At 38.1% G+C, this 17,997-nt stretch overlaps 1 protein-coding gene across 2 annotated transcripts in view; it reads left to right on the top strand.

Annotated features, from left to right (window-relative positions):
- The window catches only part of ldah (lipid droplet associated hydrolase), an 82,074-nt gene that overhangs the window by 39,128 nt on the left and 24,949 nt on the right, over positions 1 to 17,997 (top strand). For both annotated transcript variants that reach the window (XM_060934085.1, XM_060934084.1), the window contains exon 4: positions 13,802 to 13,971. In XM_060934085.1, coding sequence (XP_060790068.1) covers positions 13,802 to 13,971 — 170 coding nt within the window. The remainder of the gene's footprint in view (positions 1 to 13,801; positions 13,972 to 17,997) is intronic.

Here is a 17,997-nt window from a genome sequence, read left to right as displayed (position 1 = left end):
TGGCATACCATGTCTTCATGGACTTTGCTTTGTGCTTCCTGCTGGAAGATGTTTGGGCCTCTTAGTTCCAGTGAAAGAAAATTGTAAGTCTACAGTATACAAAGATAACTTTTACAATATCCTGCTTCCAACTTTTTTAGATGACCATGTACAGTCCCAGCATGGACAAGCTGACTTGAAGATAATCTGCAAAAAAAAAATTACAATTAGATCTGAAAATTCTGAAGGAGTAGCTGAGAACCCACACACTTTCAGGAGTGAAAATAGAATCTGTCAGTGGATCTGAGTTTTTAGCAGGTTTTATGCACATATTGAAGAGTACCTCAGCTAGGAATAGACCCCCATTTCCAAAAAAGTTGGGATGCTGTGTAAAATATAAATAAAAACAGAATGTGATGATTTGCAAATCATGGAAATCCCATAGTTTAAAATAGTACAAAGACATCACATCAAATGTTGAAACTGAGATTTTTGTTTTCAAAAATATATGCTCATTTTGAATTTGATGTCAGTAATACCTTTCAGAGTTGTGATAGAGGCATGTTTACCACTGTGTTGTATCACCTCTAATTTTAACAACACTCTATAAACGTTTGGGAACTGGGGAGACTAACTGCTATAGTTTTGAAAGTGAAATGTTGTCCCATTCTTCCCTGATACAGTGGTATGCAAAAGTTTGGGCACCCTTACTGAAAATGTCTGTTATTGTGAATAGTTAAGTGAGCAGAAGATGAACTGATCACCAAAAGGCATAAAGGTAAAGACGATACATTTCTTTTCAGCATTTTCTGCAAGATTTGTGTATTATTTTTGTTTTGTACAATTGGAGAGTGAAAAAAGAAAAGGAACACCATGCGAAAGTTTGGGCACCCTAATACATTTGAGTTCTCAGGTAACTTTTACCAAGGTTCCAGACCTTAATTAGCTTATTGAGCTGTGGCTTGTTCAAATTCTTCATTAGGAAAGGTCAGATGATGCAGATTTCAAAGCTGTATAAATTCTCTGACTCCTCAAACTTGTCCCTAAAATCAACAGCCATGGGCTCCTCTAAGCAACTCCCTCGCATTCTGAATAATAAAATAATTGATGCTCACAAAACAGGAGAAGGCTACAAGAACGTAGCAAAGTGTTTTCAGGTAGCCGTTTCCTCAGATTGTAATGTTATTAAGAAATGGCAGTTAACAGAAACAGTGGAGATCAAGGTGAGGTCTGGAAGATGAAGAAAACTTTCTGAAAGAACTGCTCGTTGGATTGCTAGAAAGGCAAATAAAAACCCCTGTTTGACTGCAAAAGACCTTCAGAAAGATTTAGCAGACCCTGGAGTGGTGGTGCACTGTTCTACTATGCAGCGACACCTGAACAAATATGACCTTCATGGGAGCGTCATCAGAAGAAAACCTTTCCTGCGTCCTAGCCACAAAATTCAGCGTCTGAAGTTTGCAAATGAACATCTAAATAAGCCTGATGCATTTTGGAAACAAGTCCTGTGGACTGATGAAATCAAAATAGAACCTTTTGGCCACAATGTGCAAAGGTATGTTTGGAGAAAAAAGGGTGCCACATTCTAGGAAAAGAACACCTCTCCAACTCTGAAGCATGGGTGTGGATCGATCATACTGTACTTTGGGGTTGTGTTGCAGCCAGTGGCACAGGGCACATTTCATTGGTCGAGGGAAGCATGGATTCAAATAAATACCAGCAAATTCTGGAAGCAAACATCACACCATCTGTAAAAAAGTTGAAGTTAAAAAGAGGATGGGTCCTACAATAAGACGATGATCCAAAACACACCTCAAAATCTACAATGGAATACCTCAAGAGGCCCAAGCTGAAGGTTTTGCCATGGCCCTCACAGTCCCCTGACCTAAACATCATTGAAAATCTGTGGATAGATCTCAAAAGAGCAGTGCATGCAAGACAGCCCAAGAAACTTGTAGAACTGGAAGCCTTTTGCAAGGACGAATGTGTGAAAATCCCCCAGGTAAGAACTGAAAGATTATTAGCTGGCTACAAAAAGTGTTTACAAGCTGTGATACTTGCCAGAGGGGGTGTTACTAGGTACTAACCATGCAGGGTGCCCAAATTTTTGCTTTGGGCCCTTTTCCTTTTTTGTCATTTTGAAAATGTAAAAGATGAAAATAAAAAAAATTGTTTTTGCTTAAAATATAAAGGGAATGAGTCATCTTTAACTTTATGCCTTTTGGTGATCATTTCATCTTCAACTTGCTTAACTGTTCACAGTAACAGCAATTTTGACCAGGGGTGCCCAAACTTTTGCATACCACTGTATAGGATTTCAGCTGCTAAACAATTCTGGGTCTCCTTTGTCGTATTTTTCATTTCATAATGCACCAAATGTTTTGAATTGGTGACACCCGGACTCTTTTACTACAGAGCTATGCAGTTTTAATATGTGCAGAAAGCGGTTTGGCATTGTCTTGCTGAAAGAAGGAAGGCCTTCCCTGAAAAGGATTTTGTCTGGATGGCAGCATGTTGCTCTGAAACGTGTATATATCATTCAGCATTAATGATGCCTTCCCAGATGTACAAGCTACCCATGTCATGTGCACTAATGCACCCTCATACCATCACAGATGCTGGCTTTTGAACTGTGCACTGATAACAATCCGGATGGTCCCTCTCCTCTTTAGCCTGGAGGACGTGGTGTTCATGATTTCCAAAAAGAATTTCAAATTTCAATTCGTCAGACCTCTGGACAATTTTCCACTTCGCCTCAGTCCATCGTAAAAGAGCTCGGACCCAGAGAAGGTGGTGGTGTTTCTGGATATTGCGTATGCAATGCCGGGGTGGCCCTATATTTAGCCGGGACCATCCCTGGCCCAAACCATCAATGGTGGCCTGCTTGGAGCATGGGGAAAATAATTTTCACTAATTTTGGTCACTGATCTTATTCTTGCATTAATCATCAATTCAACTGCACTCTGCATTTTCACATGGCAGCCCAGACGCCGACAGCATCGCAGCAGATTAAATAGGCGCTACCAAATAAGGAAATTCTCCCCTCCCCTCTATTGCAGTTGGTTTGGTCCAAGACTCCTCCTCTGTATTGCGGGGAACTTAAACAACATTGGCGCGAAACAGCGCGCGTCAGTGATGGAGGGCAGAAAGAGGCCAGGTGGAACCGAAAGGGCAAAGCTTAAAAAAGGAAGGAGGTGGCAGCAAAATGTGCCAAATTGACAGATATGTTCTCAAGACCAGCTGGTAGGTTACGAAAGATATGGAGTATGATAACCCTGTTTGTCGATTTTATCAGTCTATGCTAGGCCTATAATGTGTCGATAGTTTGCGATGTCAATTCAGCTTTTTGATGTCATGTGAAATCTCGCAATTTACACGGTATAGATGTGGTGTATGTCTTAATTCTAAGAAGAACCGGACATTGCTTTACATCCCAGTTATTAACAATTTTAGATGAACAGGTCCCAAATGTGCTGTTGCGCGTTATTTCCTCATCCAGCCTATTTCATCTCGCTGTCACACCGTGCATTTCCACAGGCGTGCGCACATTGTGGTTATGAACACATAGGCCTAGAAGTCATATTTGATGTTAAATAATTGTTGTTAAATATATAACTTAGAAGAGGTGTATGCGTATGCCAATATTCTAAGCAGAATCGAACACTTGCTTTAGCCTACATTTCATTTAACCATTTTTGAGTTGCCTAATGCGCCCTCACGCTTTATCTGCCGGTTGCTGAGTACTCAGCATTGTTGATTTGCCATTATTTTCGAGGCATATGCGGCATGTAATGCACAAGCATTGGTTCAAATGCACGCGAGAACCTATATGAGTGATTCCACGCTTATGGGTACTGAAACGGGGACATGAACTTATTCACCTAAAACCATTTCTTTTTTTACCATCAGGTCACAAAACATGTAATCTTTAATGAATGATATGTTAAAAGATAACTTTAATTTTCTGAGATGTAATAAAAACATATTTATATGCCAAAGTCAAGCCTATGAGTTCCAAAATGATGTCTGTTACATTACTTCTGTTTTGATTGTCCATCTCGCGTCTGTTACAAATTAATTACAATCTAGCTATATACCATGTTAATCTTATTGAATGTGTATGTTTATTCTACTACACATGTTTATTAATTATATTTGCTAAAACATCACCTTCCTATGTTTCAAAAAGTAATTCTACATTGTTAAAATTGAGAATATATATGTCCACAACACTTCTGTTACGTTCTGACTTTGGCATATAAATATGTTTTTATTGCATCTCAGAAAATTAAAGTTATCTTTTAACATATCATTCATTAAAGATTACATGTTTTGTGACCTGATGGTAAAAAAAAGAAATGGTTTTAGGTGAATTTTTAAAAATAAGTTCATGTCCCCATTTCAGTACCCATAAGCGTGGAATCACTCATATTGTTAAAGTGAAGTGAAGTGAAGTTTACCTGAATTTAAACCAAATAAAAAGCATTGTGAAAGAACAGTTATTTGTTTTATCTTTTTTAATGTACTCAAATTCCTCCTCCATTTCAAAGTGGCCTGAATGTGAATTAAACTCCCGGACTGAAAACAGGGCCCACTCCGGCCCTGTGCGTATGCATGTTTTTTTTCTTTGTATGGTAGAATTTGAACTTGCGTTTGTGAATGTAGTGAAGAACTGTGTTCAGAGACAGTGGTTCCTGAGCCCATGCAGTGATTTCCACTACAGAATCAAGTTTTAATGCAGCAGTGCCTGAGGACTCAAAGATCACAGCATCCAATGTTGGTTTTTGTCCTTGTCCCTTGCATAAAGAGATTTCTCCAGATTCTCTGAATCTTTTAATGATATTATGTACCATAGATGACGTGATCCCCAAATTCTTTGCAATTTTACATTGAGGAATGTTATTCTTAAATTGTTGCGTTGTTTGCCCACGCAGTCTTTCACAGAGTGATAAACCCCTCCCAATCTTTACTTCTGAGAGACTCCGCCTCTCTGGGATGCTCTTTTTATACCTAATCATGTTACTGACCTGTTGCCAATTAACCAAATTAGTTGTGAGATGTTCCACCAGGTGCCCTGTCCCAACGTTTTTGAAACATGTTGCTGACATTAAATTTAAAATGAGCATGTATTTTTCAGAAAACATAAACATTTCTCACTTTCAACATTTGATATGTTGTCTTTGTACTATTTTCAATGAAATGTATGGTTTTCGTGATTTACAAATCATCACATTCTGCTTTTATTTCCATTTAACAAGGCATCCCAACTGTTTTGGAAACAGGGTTGTAAAATTTTCACAAGGATTGTCATGAAAGTACATAAACTGGTTGTTTTGGAATTTCCTTTGAGGATGCATCTTTATTCATCCAATCCATTTATTCATTTTTATTTTAGGAAATAAGACGCGTCTGTCTTGAAAAGTTTGTCGTCTTCAATTTTACAAGATTCTTTGAAGCTGTATCATTAATTCACATTTAGTTTTGTTGGTTTGAAATGCATGAGTGTTACTGTCTGTATTTAAAAAAGCCTTGGCATCATTCACCAAGTTCATGAATGAGTAGACTTGTTCAAAGTTATAGTTGTGGTCAGAAATTTACATACATGGACGTGAATGGTAATATTGGGCTTTCAGTGATTTCTTTGAACTGTTCTTTTTCTGTGGCAGAATGGTTGGACAACTTTGTACATCTTGAAAAGAGAAAAAAAATGATGTTTTAATTGATTTTGGGTTTTCTGAAGTCAACACAGGGTCAAAATTATACATACAGGGTCAAAAATTTATATGCGCCCACTTACTGTAGATTATTAATTCAGTGGTTCTGAAAGTTCCACAATGTCTTAACTTGCCATGGTCAAGTTAAAATCGTGTTAGTGATCAGGTTTGTTTACAGCTGGTAGCTTCTCTGTGCCAACATAAAAAGGGTTTGTTTGACTGTCCTTATTGGATTGACTAATGCACAGTACAATGGAAAAGTCCAAGGAACTCAGTGCAAATCTCAGAAAGAGGATCATAGATTTACACAACTCAGGAATGTCTATTGGATTAATTTCTAAACAACTACAAATTCCAAGACCATTTGTTCAAACAATTGTATGTAAGTACAAGTTATTGGGAGGTGTAGCCACTTTGCCAAGCCACTTTGCTCAAAGAAGACCCAAACTGTCACCCTCAGCTTAAAGGAAATTGGTTCAGATTGTCAGAAACAACCCAGGAGCAACCAAGGCACAGGCCTGCCATGATCTGGAAGCTGCTGGAACACTCTGCACAGTCAATTGAGTTTTATATCGCCATGGTCTGAGAGGCTGCCGTCCAAGAAAGAAGCCCCTGCTCCAAAATTGACACCTTCAGGCTCAACTAAAGTTTGCATCAAAGGAAAAAAGGAAAGGAAAAACTTTCTGGATGAAAGTTTTATGGTCAGCTGAAAAAAAAGATTGACTTGTTTGGCTACAATGACCAGAGGTACAGAGGAACACTGTAGGAAGTGTTCTGCATGTTGGTGGTAGCATCATGCTCTGGGCCTGTTTTGCTACCAGTGGAATTGGTGCTTGTACAAAATGGATGGAATCATGAAGCTGGAAGGCTACCTTAGAATTCTTTCGCATGACCTCAAACCATCAGAAACTTGGACATAATTGGGTTTTCCAAGAGGACAATAACCCCAAACACACATCAAAGCTGGGAGTGGAATGGATAGAATGGGCTAACATTAAGCTTGAAGCAATCCTGACTTCAACCCTATCAATAATATGTGGACTTTGCTTAAAAGTCAGATCTGTGTCAGGAAACATTTCACTGAACTCCATTAATTCTGCCAAGAAGAAAGGTCACCAACCAGAATTCTGCCAGAACAAAAGCATCTGGTCAAGGTGATACTTGCTAAGGGATGTTTAACCAAATATTCAGTGTGATGTATCCATATTTTTGACCTGTATGGATAATTTTGACCTTGTGTTGATATCAGGAAATCCAGAATAATTTAAAACTTGTACACCAAATTCGTGGGCATTTTTCCTATTAAAGATGTACTGTATATTAGGGCTGCAACTAACGATTATTTTGATAATCGATTAATCTATCGATTATTTTTTCGATTAATCGATTATTAATCGGATAAAAAGGAAAAAAAGCAAAATTTGATTTCCAGCATTTTATTTAATTAACCAAACTGTCTTTGTTCAAAAGTTGTTTCCAACTCATGAAAAAATTAAATGTATGCTACATTGAGTACAAAAAAAAATAAAAATTTTGTAGCAGCTGAATTAATGTAAAGAAAATAAAATCACATAAAACATAAAATCTTTTTTTATATAGTGCAACCACCATTTCTTTATATTGTTTTGTCAAACAAAATCCTATTGAAGTCTTGAATTTTAAGATGGTGAACAGTTTAAATAACTGTAATGAAAAACAAATGAACATTGGGTAATGCTGTCATGTGCTGACAATAATCGGGAAGCTGCGCACATTTGTGCAGCCTGAGCGGCAGGACTGCGCAAATGTGCACAGCTTCCCGATTTAAACTGTTTTTTCCTCATCCTTATACTTCCTGTTTCGTGGACTGTAACGGATTTGCTTATTTAGTAATTTTAATACAGAATTTACTTTGAAATTATAATCAGACACTCCAACGTGCTTCCTCTTCAGGTGCTCATTCAGCGATGTTGTGCTTCCGTGCCACGCGAGATCAGCTCTGCACATTTTGCACCTAACGCTGTTCTTTGAAGGCGTTAATGTAAAGTGCTCCCATACTTTTGATGACTTGGGTCGGACATTTTTCTCTCTACTAACGTTAGCCTCCTCCGCCATTTTTCAAACGCTTCTTCCAGGTGAGCTACACAAAGCACGGCATTGGTTCGCTTCTCCTGCTTCTTCTTTTACGGCGGTCGGTATCCAGCTTAACCCTTTGGTGACTGACCCCTTGAAAATGGTTCCTCCAGGAACCATGACGTTTCAGTTGTCAAGACAACGGAAAAACTAAAATACAAATACAAATACAAGAGCATTTTGTTTTGTGCACAAGAGCATTGTGACGTATCTTTCTGTTTTTGTATTTTAGTTTTTCCGTTGTCTTGACAACTGAAACGTCATCATTCCTGGAGGAACCATTTTCAAGGGGTCAGTCACCAAAGGGTTAATGGTGCTTTACTGCCCCCACATTAGGGAGTAGCAACTGCACTTATGTGTATGATAATGTAGACCCAACTAATCGACTATTAAATTAGTTGCCAACTATTTTAATAATCGATTTTAATCGATTTAATCGATTAGTTGTTGCAGCCCTACTGTATATTGTACAATAATTTGTCCCCAGAAAAAGAACAGTTAAAAAAATAATCGAAAACCCAATATTGCCATGACATTCATGCCTATGATGACATTCGGGTCTGATTATTACAACTGTAATATGCATCTTGTTGTTCTTGCAATATACTAAGAACTACACTACCGTTCAAAAGTTTGGGGTCACTTTGAAATTTCCTTATTTTTGAAAGAAAAGCACTGTTCTTTTCAATGAAGATCACTTTAAACTAATCAGAAATGCACTCTATACATTGCTAATGTGGTAAATGACTATTCTAGCTGCAGATGTCTGGTTTTTGGTGCAATATCTACATAGGTGTATAGAGGCCCATTTCCAGCAACTCTCACTCCAGTGTTCTAATGGTACAATGTGTTTGCTCATTGCCTCAGAAGGCTAATGGATGATTAGAAAACCCTTGTACAATCATGTTAGCACAGCTGAAAACAGTTTAGCTCTTTAGAGAAGCTATAAAACTGACCTTCCTTTGAGCAGATTGAGTTTCTGGAGCATCACATTTGTGGGGTCGATTAAATGCTCAAAATGGCCAGAAAAATGTCTCGACTATATTTTCTATTCATTTTACAACTTATGGTGGTAAATAAAAGCGTGACTTTTCATGGAAAACACAAAATTGTCTGGGTGACCCCAAACTTTTGAACGGTAGTGTAAATCGATGCTTTTCTTCTTCTTCTTCTCCTAAGTAAAGCGACCTTGGGATTATGAAAGGCACAATATAAATAAAATATATATAGGATATTACATTGTTGCATGAAGATATGAAGTTTATCTTCGAGTGGTGAATGTATATATCACGAGTAGGCAAAGCGAACAAGTGAAAATATTCTCAACATGAGAAGATAAACTTTATATCTTCATGGCACCATGTACTATTCTTTATATTATATTGACACAGCCACAAAAAAAATGCAAGTTAATCAAAAGAATTTTAATTCTGAACCGGTGCGTCTAGTCAGCGGGAAAACACTGGGAGCGACGTCATCGGAGTTAAATATCGGGACTTATTATACATAGGGGCCACTTTTTCCATGGAATAAAAACACGTATTCTATTCCCTTCTAGTGGGTTTATTGATAGCATGTAATATTGTTATCATATCGCTTATCCTCTGTGTATTACGCCACTCTCCCCAATGGAATATGAGTGTGCAATATTGTTATAATATTGCATGCTGTCAAGCCAACATAGTGTCACATGTCAGGGATGTAAAACTTCTGCGTTAGCGAGCGACAGTGACAATTTGTAAACAAACATGGCCACCAGGTTTGCTTCATTAAAAGCTGAAGATTTGAAGAGAAATTTGGCTGCCAGGTCGCTCCGTTGTGTGTAGCTGTCGATGTTGATTTTAAAAGTAACTAAGTAAATTACACATGGAAAATAATAAGAATAATAATCGCCTTGACTGCGCTAGCATTGGCCTTCGCTAACACTACACCGGCTGGAAGGTAATTAGACTGCCGCGCTAACAGCACCAAGTCATGGGTAAGCTAGTGTTGACCTTCGAAAATGCTGATATGAAGAGTGTGTATGTATTTTAATAATAATAATAATATTGGCTGGCTTTTTTCATGATCTATCAGATATATTCCATTCAGCTAGCATGATATTGAACATATCTTTTACTCATTCAGTATCATGCTAGCTGAATGGAATATATCTGATATACCACTCAAAGCCAGCCAATATGATTTAAATATGTCACTCAGATCCACAATGTATTTTGTATGAAAAATATGAATTTTTCAACATGAGAAGATAAACTTCATATCTTCAAGCCAAATTGTGATGTTCTTTTTATTATATAGACACATTCACAAAGAGAGAGTACCCACATTTATCAAAACAATGCATCGATTTCCTCACGAGTGACACATAGAGATTTATGTCACGGTTTTGGATCTCCATGTCTCGAATGTAGCTCATATGAAAAATACGAGTGGTGTATTTCCCAGTAATGAACTCGTGTCCATATTATTATTATTATTATTATTATTATTATTATTATACCATTCAGCCTTGCTTTTCATTACAGATGCAGTAGCTAGGACTCACCACTGCATTCTGTATGAAACTGTACAATGGTCCTCCCTCTCTCTCAGAAGGAAATTCCATTTATTGATTTTCATTGTGGCGGCACGGTGGTGTAGTGGTTAGCGCTGTCGCCTCACAGCAAGAAGGTCCGGGTTCGAGCCCCGTGGCCAGCAAGGGCCTTTCTGTGCGGAGTTTGCATGTTCTCCCTGTATTGGTGACTGGTGACTCTAAATTGACCGTAGGTGTGAATGTGAGTGTGAATGGTTGTCTGTGTCTATGTGTCAGCCCTGTGATGACCTGGCGACTTGTCCAGGGTGTACCCCGCCTTTCGCCCGTAGTCAGCTGGGATAGGCTCCAGCTTGCCTGCGACCCTGTAGAACAGGATAAAGCGGCTAGAGATGATGAGATGAGATGAGATTTTCATTGTTAAAGCATTAATGGGTAAATTACCGTTCTATATTTCAAACTTGCTTACTTAACATAATAGGGTTTATAGGACAAGGTCATCAGAAAAAATACTAATTATATTCCATCAGCAAGAACAGAACTTGGTAAAACAGCTTTCTCATCATATGCACCAAATGTCTGGAATGAACTCCAAAACACTTTAAATCTAGAATCACTTCCATCTTTCAATACTTCAAAACCTTTTAATGTCAACTCTGACTGAACAGTGTAATTGTTTTTAACTCGGTGCCTTTTAAGTTGTGTCTGTATTGGCTTGTTATTTGTCATATTAAGTGTAATGTCTTGTTTGTGTTTTAGTATGTATCGTATGGGATTTGTGGTGTAGTATGTAACTTTGTCTTGTTTTTTATGCATTTTGAAACTTTTTGCCACCAGTCTTGGCCAGGACTCCCTGGGAGAAGAGTTATTGTAACTCAATGGGACTTTTCCTGGTTAAATCTCATCTCATCTCATTATCTCTAGCCGCTTTATCCTTCTACAGGGTCGCAGGCAAGCTGGAGCCTATCCCAGCTGACTACGGGCGAAAGGCGGGGTACACCCTGGACAAGTCGCCAGGTCATCACAGGGCTGACACATAGACACAGACAACCATTCACACTCACATTCACACCTACGGTCAATTTAGAGTCACCAGTTAACCTAACCTGCATGTCTTTGGACTGTGGGGGAAACCGGAGCACCCGGAGGAAACCCACGCGGACACGGGGAGAACATGCAAACTCCACACAGAAAGGCCCTTGCCGGCCACAGGGCTCGAACCCGGACCTTCTTGCTGTGAGGTGACAGCGCTAACCACTACACCACCGTGCTGCCCCCTGGTTAAATAAAGGTTAAATAAAATAAATAAATAAATAAATAAATATTCCCTTGTTTGATGATGCTATAATCGTGTGTTGCTTGTTGTAGTACTTTTTTAAAACTTACGAATAGAGAAGTGTTAATCTTTAAATGCTTCACAATGATGTCACAATGACACAGCATGACATCACCCTGCTCTACACTGTATACCCTAAAACTCATCCTATATCCAAGGGAATAGTAACGGTGGTAATAGCAGTGCAAGGTATACAGAGAGCAGAGCTTCAGCCCTGAGTGCAGACACTTGAATTAGTCCGCTGACTTGTTCCTTCTGTAATGTATTCCCTGCTTTATCAGCCTTTCATATATATACTGGTATTTTATGCTATAAAAATGATTTAATGTCCTGAACTCTTTGTATGGTTTGCAGTGGTTCCTCCTATCAGCAGATTCTTTTTATCTCTCACATTTCTTCATGTCTTGCAGGTCAATCAGCCTCTTTATCTTTTTCTGGACTCCATTTTTATGTGTAGCTTGCATGACATGCTGAAAGCTCTCTGATGCATAAGGGAACTACATCAGATTAACAGAGATGGATGGGACTACTTCTTATCAGTATAGAGCGTTCTCAAATTTGATGACAGGAGCTAGGTTTTTGTCCAAATATTTTGCAGATTAAAAAAAAAGAGAGAGAGATTTTTAATACAACAAAAATGGGCATTGCCTGAATATGAGCCTGAGGTTTCCCTTTTCATTTGAGGAATACAGTACATTCAGCGTTTATAAGAGTACAATAATTGAATCTTAATAGTGACAGTGTTTGTGTGATCCGTTCAGACACTTAGCAACATATAATGAAACAAAAGCTGTCCGTTAGAATCTAAAAAAAAACATGGCTAATTACACATTAGCTCTCTGGCAAAGAGAACCAATATGCACTGGCATGCAGGGTTGGCACAATTCAGCAACATATCCTTCCTAACTATATCTCAAAAACTGCACCGAAAGACCAGAAACTAGGCCGAAAAATTGAACAAAAGGACTCGCATTTTTTTCTTCTTTTTCTTTGTGTTTGAAACAAGTTCACTGTGGTACACATGCATATTTGATTTAACACTATCCAAATTTAGGGGGAAAAACCAGATCCCTCCTGGCGTGACTTCCAAGGGGGGGGGTATGGTGTGTCTGAAGCATGAAGCGCTTTATTTAACATTCAGTTTTTAGAGAGTTGTGCTGTGAAAATTACACAGCTCTCTGAAGCTCACATGTGTTTTTGAATCCCTTGTTCTCCACTTTCTGAATACGAATCGCCTGGTAAATGGTGTGTGTGCATGCACGTGCGTGTGCGCATGTGTCTGTATTTATTATCACCATGTAGTTTGGTTTGTGAAAAGCAGTGTGCTTAACTGAGGAGTGTTTTTTTTTTTTTAAAAACCATGTACCTGCTTCTGGTTTGAGAAAGAAAGATGTATTTTTAGAGGAGGGAGTATGAGCTTGATTGAGTTTAAATATTTATTACACCTCACATGAAACTCGTGGTATTTTATGATGAATAGCCTACTTAATTATCCAGTCATGTATGGATCTATGTATGTAATTTATTGCAGTATTTTGTTTTTGCTCATTTTTAATGCATTTTCATTTCAACATAATTTACATAAAACACCTGGTACTTACTTTCTGTGATGAGCTATGTAACCAACAGGTCACGATAATTTACAGACAAAAAATGGGGGAACATTACCAGCAGCTTATGACTTGCTGTTTAATGTTGTCATAAGAGTTTGTCTTTTCTCTTTTCCAACACCTATCCACTGTCTCGCGGTGATTCATACCCTTTCTCAAGTTAACACTACTTCATTTAGTGCTGCTTGGATGACATTAATATCGATGCCTGCCAAGCATTGTTCAGGATTTCAACTTACTGGAATTGTTGATGGGGTGTTATTTTACCTGTCCAAAGACATAATGAAGAACAAGATCAAGATGTTGAAAGAAAACTCCACGCATGAAAAACTTGCCAAATGAAAGCGCCCCACAGATAATTAACCGTTTCTAACAGTCGTAATCAGACTCCTACAATCAGGAAATAGCCGTGTGTTTGATAAGGTATTGGTGATTGTGATGATAGCTTTGTTGCTTCTCATTACAGCCTTTTTTTATAAACCAGCCTTATTTTGTTGTCCTGTTTTGTACTTTTAAGATGCTCCGGCGGCCGAGTCAGAGGATGTTTTTGGCTTGAATGGACAGATTGAGCACAAACTGGGCTTTCTCTTAGAACATGTGCCCCGAGACACACACCTCGTCCTGATTGGTCACTCAATCGGCTGCTACATCATTCTGGAGATGATGAAGAGAGACGCAGAGTTAAAGGTAAAACGTTGATTAGAGAAATATGTTATATTTTTGTTCAGTGTACAGTACTGTGCAAAAGTCTTAGGCACACTATTTTTTTTCACACAAACTTTGTTACAGATTTCTGTTTTATGACTTCTACATTATCGAGTCAGTACAACACATTTTAGAGTCCAAACATTCGTTTTCCAGCACAAATTTACAGTATATGTTACAGGAGAAAAACAGTTTGTATCTGAGCAGCATATTACATAAGAGAGCAGTTTTCAGATTAAAAAAGAAAACATAATGAAGGCTACTGGGTTTTGGTGCAAAATGAAGACGCGAGTGTGACAAAGTGTCCGGAAGAACTGTGGCTGGTTCTGCAAGATGCTCAGTAAAACCTACAGCTAATTTCCTTATAAAACTGCACTCACTGTACCTGCGACTACTATTTATTTTTTATTTTATTTTATTTTTTAAGCAAAGGGTCGTCTCAAACCAAATATTGACTTTGTTTCATTTATTATGGCTTACTGGTGTTTATAGTATTTTTTTTTTAATGTTGAAACATTTCATTTCATTATTTTTAAGCCATTTTTGGTCTACAGCGTGTCTTTCCATGTGCCTAAGATTTTTGCACAGTGCTGTATAAAGACAGGTTTGAAATGCCTTGGGATTATTTTTATTGTTTTGCTACGTACTGTGGTTTTACTATTTTATTTTAGCTTTAAATCTGACCTTTATTTACTCGCGCTGGCTGTAATCTGGTCGTAATCATCCCATTAATGACCTGATGGTCGAAACCACAGAAGACAGCCTGCTTTTGCTATGATTAAATGGATTCTATTTTTTTTCTCCACTATTTTAGAGCGTAAGAACAATGAGCCAGCATAAGTCTAAGCTGGAAGAGTGAATTTCACTTAGTGACTCACAGCTTTCTCTAGAGGCTATTGTTTGCTCATTCAGTCTGCTTCTCTTTATTAAAGCATGTAAATAATGACTAGCTCTGCTTGAGTTTCTTGGCCCTGTCTGCTCAGTCTCCGTAGACTGCTTTACTAATGTGTATGTCTGGCATGGTTTAAATGTTCAGCAAAACATGAGCAGGACTATGTACGATTTAGAAGTGGCCTGAGATGCCATTGCTGAACAGGATAATAAGACAGTTGTGCTCCCATGTGCCTGCTGTGCGAAAGGTCAGGAGATTAAATAAGGTGGAAAAGAACTTTGATTTTCTTTCTCCCTCTGGGGTTTTTCTGCTACTAAGATGTGCACTTTGTCATTTTTATTTTCAGGCTTTGCTTCTCGTGTTTTTTTTTCTTTCTCCCTCTCCCTATCCCTCACCTCTTTTCACTAACTTCCTGTCTGTTTCATTCCTTTGTTTTCTTCTTTAGAAATATTTAGTTCCACTCAAGGGCCTTATACAGATGTGCATATAACTCATCATAACGGACAAGAGCTACATCATAATTCTTCACATACAGTTCAAGTGCTTAAAGACCTTACTCATTCAATCATATAATACCTTTTAAAGCATGTTCTGGAAATGTGTGTACTTTTATCCTTTAAGTATAAAGGATATAAGGAAATATGTATCCATACTGATATAGTCCATCTAGTGCATCTCTTCCTTGAACAGCGTAATGCTCTATTTAATTCCAGTCGTGTTAACCTTATATTCTTTAAGTATGCACTGTTGTCTGTTATTTACTTTTTTTTTTCCGACTAAGTTATACCTAAACCATTATGAAGTCGTGGCATGCCATGTCTACATAAGAAGAAGAAAAAAAAAGAATATAAAAAAAGAAAAATATTTCCCTCACTGCTGCAGATTGTAGGCTGCCAAAAAATGCAGCATGGTGATTATGTATGATATGTGATAATCAGAAACTCCTGTTCTAGCTATGTGGGTTAGAATAAAGGGCCCTACTGAGGTCTGGGGAGGCAATAGCAGGTCTTGCTCCACTTTTCTTCTGACATGGACAGGTGGCACGTTTTTTCAGCTTGTACCTCAGAGCAGCATGATTCTCTGATTCTTTTAACAATATCATTGTTCTGATGTACACAAGTCATGCCTGAATACACCAGTTCCTTTTCAGTGTTGATTGGCTTTTGTCTATAGACTTGTGTTTATGAAAGATTCTTGTCATGCGGGTAATTTAAAATGGCAAGGCAGCTGGGCTTGTGGCGTAAATACTCATCAGTACTTGTCCAGTCACTTTGACTGACTGCTACTAGACATTATTACGGACATGTTTGTCTTAGAAAGATCAGGGCTACTCGACAGAATGAATATCCTCTCCGGTCTGCTGCACATGTGCGCTTAAATTGTGTAACTCCAGCCTACTCAGCATTGTTGGGATTTCTGCCCATTCTAAGACTCTGAGGTGAATGTTTAGACTCCAGCTGGTCTAATGAACAACTCTGAGAGCACAGCAGGCATTTCTCACTGAGACTGAGTGCTATGAGAAGAAAACCCTACAAGAAATGTGCTCCGTGTCCCTGACCATAGCAGCTCTTTTGCAGGGGGCCAGCACGCAAGCTGAGAAATCGTTCCATCATCTGTGCCAGGAATGACAGATTATTTGATTTAAGAGCCTGAAGTAAAGATGTGCAGTTTTACATTTCTTTAGACGTTGATTTTCAGTTTATTATTATTTCTGTTGATGTACTGTCAGCCAGTAATTTATATATATATATATATATATATATATATATATATATATATATATATATATATATATATTTTTTTTTTTTTTTAAATTCAGTTATGGTTTCTTTTTATTCGTTCATCATTACTTTTATGGTACAGGAATTGCTGGAGAATTTTCATGTTTCATGTATAAGATTTAGTTTTAGTCACCTCCAGAATACTGGCTAATCGCCTACCATGATCTTCATGGATAAATATAAACAGATGTGTGCAGCCATCTACATTTGTTTTTTATTTTATTTATATGCATGATCAAAATGTGTATCTTCTGCAGCCCTCGTGTACTGCAAGTAAGGATGGGAAAATATGGTGCGTCGTTGGTTTTCATCATGCTAATTCAAACCATTTTTGGTGGAGCACACACTGAACACATGCTCACATTGCCACATGAAATCTTCCCTACACTTCAGACTGCTTAATCAATATATACAAACAAATCCACTCACGTAAAATTGGTACTATGAGGAGCCAAATTTGTTTTGCAGTTGGGTTTTGTTTACATAGTATGTCAGATCTATTATCTTGCTCGCATGCTAAAGCACAGGAAAAGCAACATAGGCTGCTTAGTTCCGACGTTAAAGTATCTTTATCTGGACGAGTATGTGGCCAGACATAATTTTGAAACCGGAGATATTTTGACAGCGATTTGACTCGGCTAAAAGACTTAAAGAGGAAATTTTGATATTGCCTTGGAACGTGAATTGTTTTTAAAAAGGTCTTGGACAATTTGTGCACTAAAGTCTGTTAAATAAAAGATAATAGTATTTTAAATGTTTAAATGGAGTCGTTATCTGGGAGAGGTAATGGAAATCTTACAGATGTTTAAAGGAAAGAACTCAACAAGTTGTGTCATTAGCCTTAGTGGAACAATGGCACGTCCCCAAAATTCCTCCGACACAAAAATGTGTCTGCCGCTTCCTGTGAGTGTGTGTATCTCTATCACAGCACATTGGGTGGGCCTCCATTCATGGAGTAAAGGTTAGGGCAGACTGGGGTGAGGTCCAAAATTGTTGGCATTACTTCATAATTCACTTAAATAAAACATCATTACAGTCCCTGTGTGTGCCAAGTAAAAGCATAAACATTACACTATATAGCTGGCTCTGGTTACTGCCCCAATACACTCCAGGTTTTAAAAACCCAAATAGTTATATTTGCTTAACATGCTGCAGACTGGTCAGACCTTCAGCACATTCAAGTATCCCATTGACCACTCTCACAATCTGGCACATTCCATGATCACTTCCGAAGTGCTCTTTTAGACCTCGTTTTTATATGCATGTACCTTGCTTTTCAAAAACAAGTGGATAAATTGGGCAGAAAATTGTTTAAAGGCTTTGCAAAAAACGTAG

This window comes from Neoarius graeffei, chromosome 11 (genome assembly GCF_027579695.1).
Source record: "Neoarius graeffei isolate fNeoGra1 chromosome 11, fNeoGra1.pri, whole genome shotgun sequence".
NCBI lineage: Eukaryota > Metazoa > Chordata > Actinopteri > Siluriformes > Ariidae > Neoarius > Neoarius graeffei.
This window is presented reverse-complemented; position numbering and strand designations above follow the sequence as displayed.